The sequence below is a fragment of the Penaeus monodon genome, chromosome 20 (assembly GCF_015228065.2).
Source record: "Penaeus monodon isolate SGIC_2016 chromosome 20, NSTDA_Pmon_1, whole genome shotgun sequence".
NCBI lineage: Eukaryota > Metazoa > Arthropoda > Malacostraca > Decapoda > Penaeidae > Penaeus > Penaeus monodon.
This window is the reverse complement of record NC_051405.1, coordinates 40,890,679-40,891,606: the sequence shown is the minus strand read 5'-3', so window position 1 is coordinate 40,891,606 and position 928 is coordinate 40,890,679. Positions and strand designations below refer to the sequence as shown.

The window sequence follows — 928 nt, the reverse complement described above, 5'->3', positions numbered from 1 at the left end:
ACTCTGTTTCATCAGCGGCTTCTGCTACAGCCTCTACTTCCTCAGCAGCATCTGCAGGAGCATCGTCGTCAGCAGAACTACCAGCCACGACAGCTCCCGCAGCCGCTGCTGCTGTTCCAGCTGCCACAGCGCCCGCGACAGCGCCAAGGGGGACGTTGTTGGCACCCTTTTTCCTTCCCTTTCTTGGTTTCCCGACGATCGATTCGCGGGACTGATTGACTTTGTCGCGGCTGGACGACTTGCTTCGGCTGAGGCCCGGCACGGTCCGCCGGTCGAGAGAGACGGACTTTTTCATTCTGTCTCTGGTCTCCGCTATGAAGGAGCGCCGAGGAGGCCGCTCGCGATCGAGGGAGCCTGTCTTGCCGACGCCATCCTCTCCCAGGCTCTTTCCACGCCTCCTCGACGGAACTGTCGGCACGACCTAAGACATGTATACATCTGGTAAAGAACACATTGAACTCCCTGAAGAAATGTGCACTTAATTTATTTCTGCAATAGCCACAATCTCAATTCTCATAGATTGTGAGATATGGCATGCTTTCATTGCTGCCAAAAGTACAAAACGTCTCGTCAGACGCGGACGCAAACTCTACCCATTAGTTATTTTACTACAAATGTAAGAAATTCCGTTTGTAACAGTCAGTCTTCAGCCATTCACTGACAGTACTCTGTTGATTTTTATGGCCAATATGTTCTACGTGTATTCAATTTAGTTTCGCCTGATTTCCATCTAATGCCAGTAGTATTTTTGTTAGTCTTGATCTCAAGATGGCTTTTTTCCTGGCCTTTCATAGACCGACAAACAATTTCAAGAAAAGAAGGCTGGTTTTGGTTGACTCCAACTTGTAAACTAAAGGTTTGACAAGTCAGCAATGAGATCCAGTTTGACGCAGATTATTGTCGCTGATGAGAAGTCAAGGGTGAAGTC

General features: G+C 48.8%; 1 protein-coding gene across 1 annotated transcript in view; it reads right to left on the bottom strand.

Annotated features, from left to right (window-relative positions):
* Positions 1-928, bottom strand: part of LOC119585996 — a 66,306-nt gene that overhangs the window by 1,395 nt on the left and 63,983 nt on the right. The window contains exon 4 of the mRNA XM_037934708.1: positions 3-421. Coding sequence (XP_037790636.1) covers positions 3-421 — 419 coding nt within the window. The remainder of the gene's footprint in view (positions 1-2; positions 422-928) is intronic.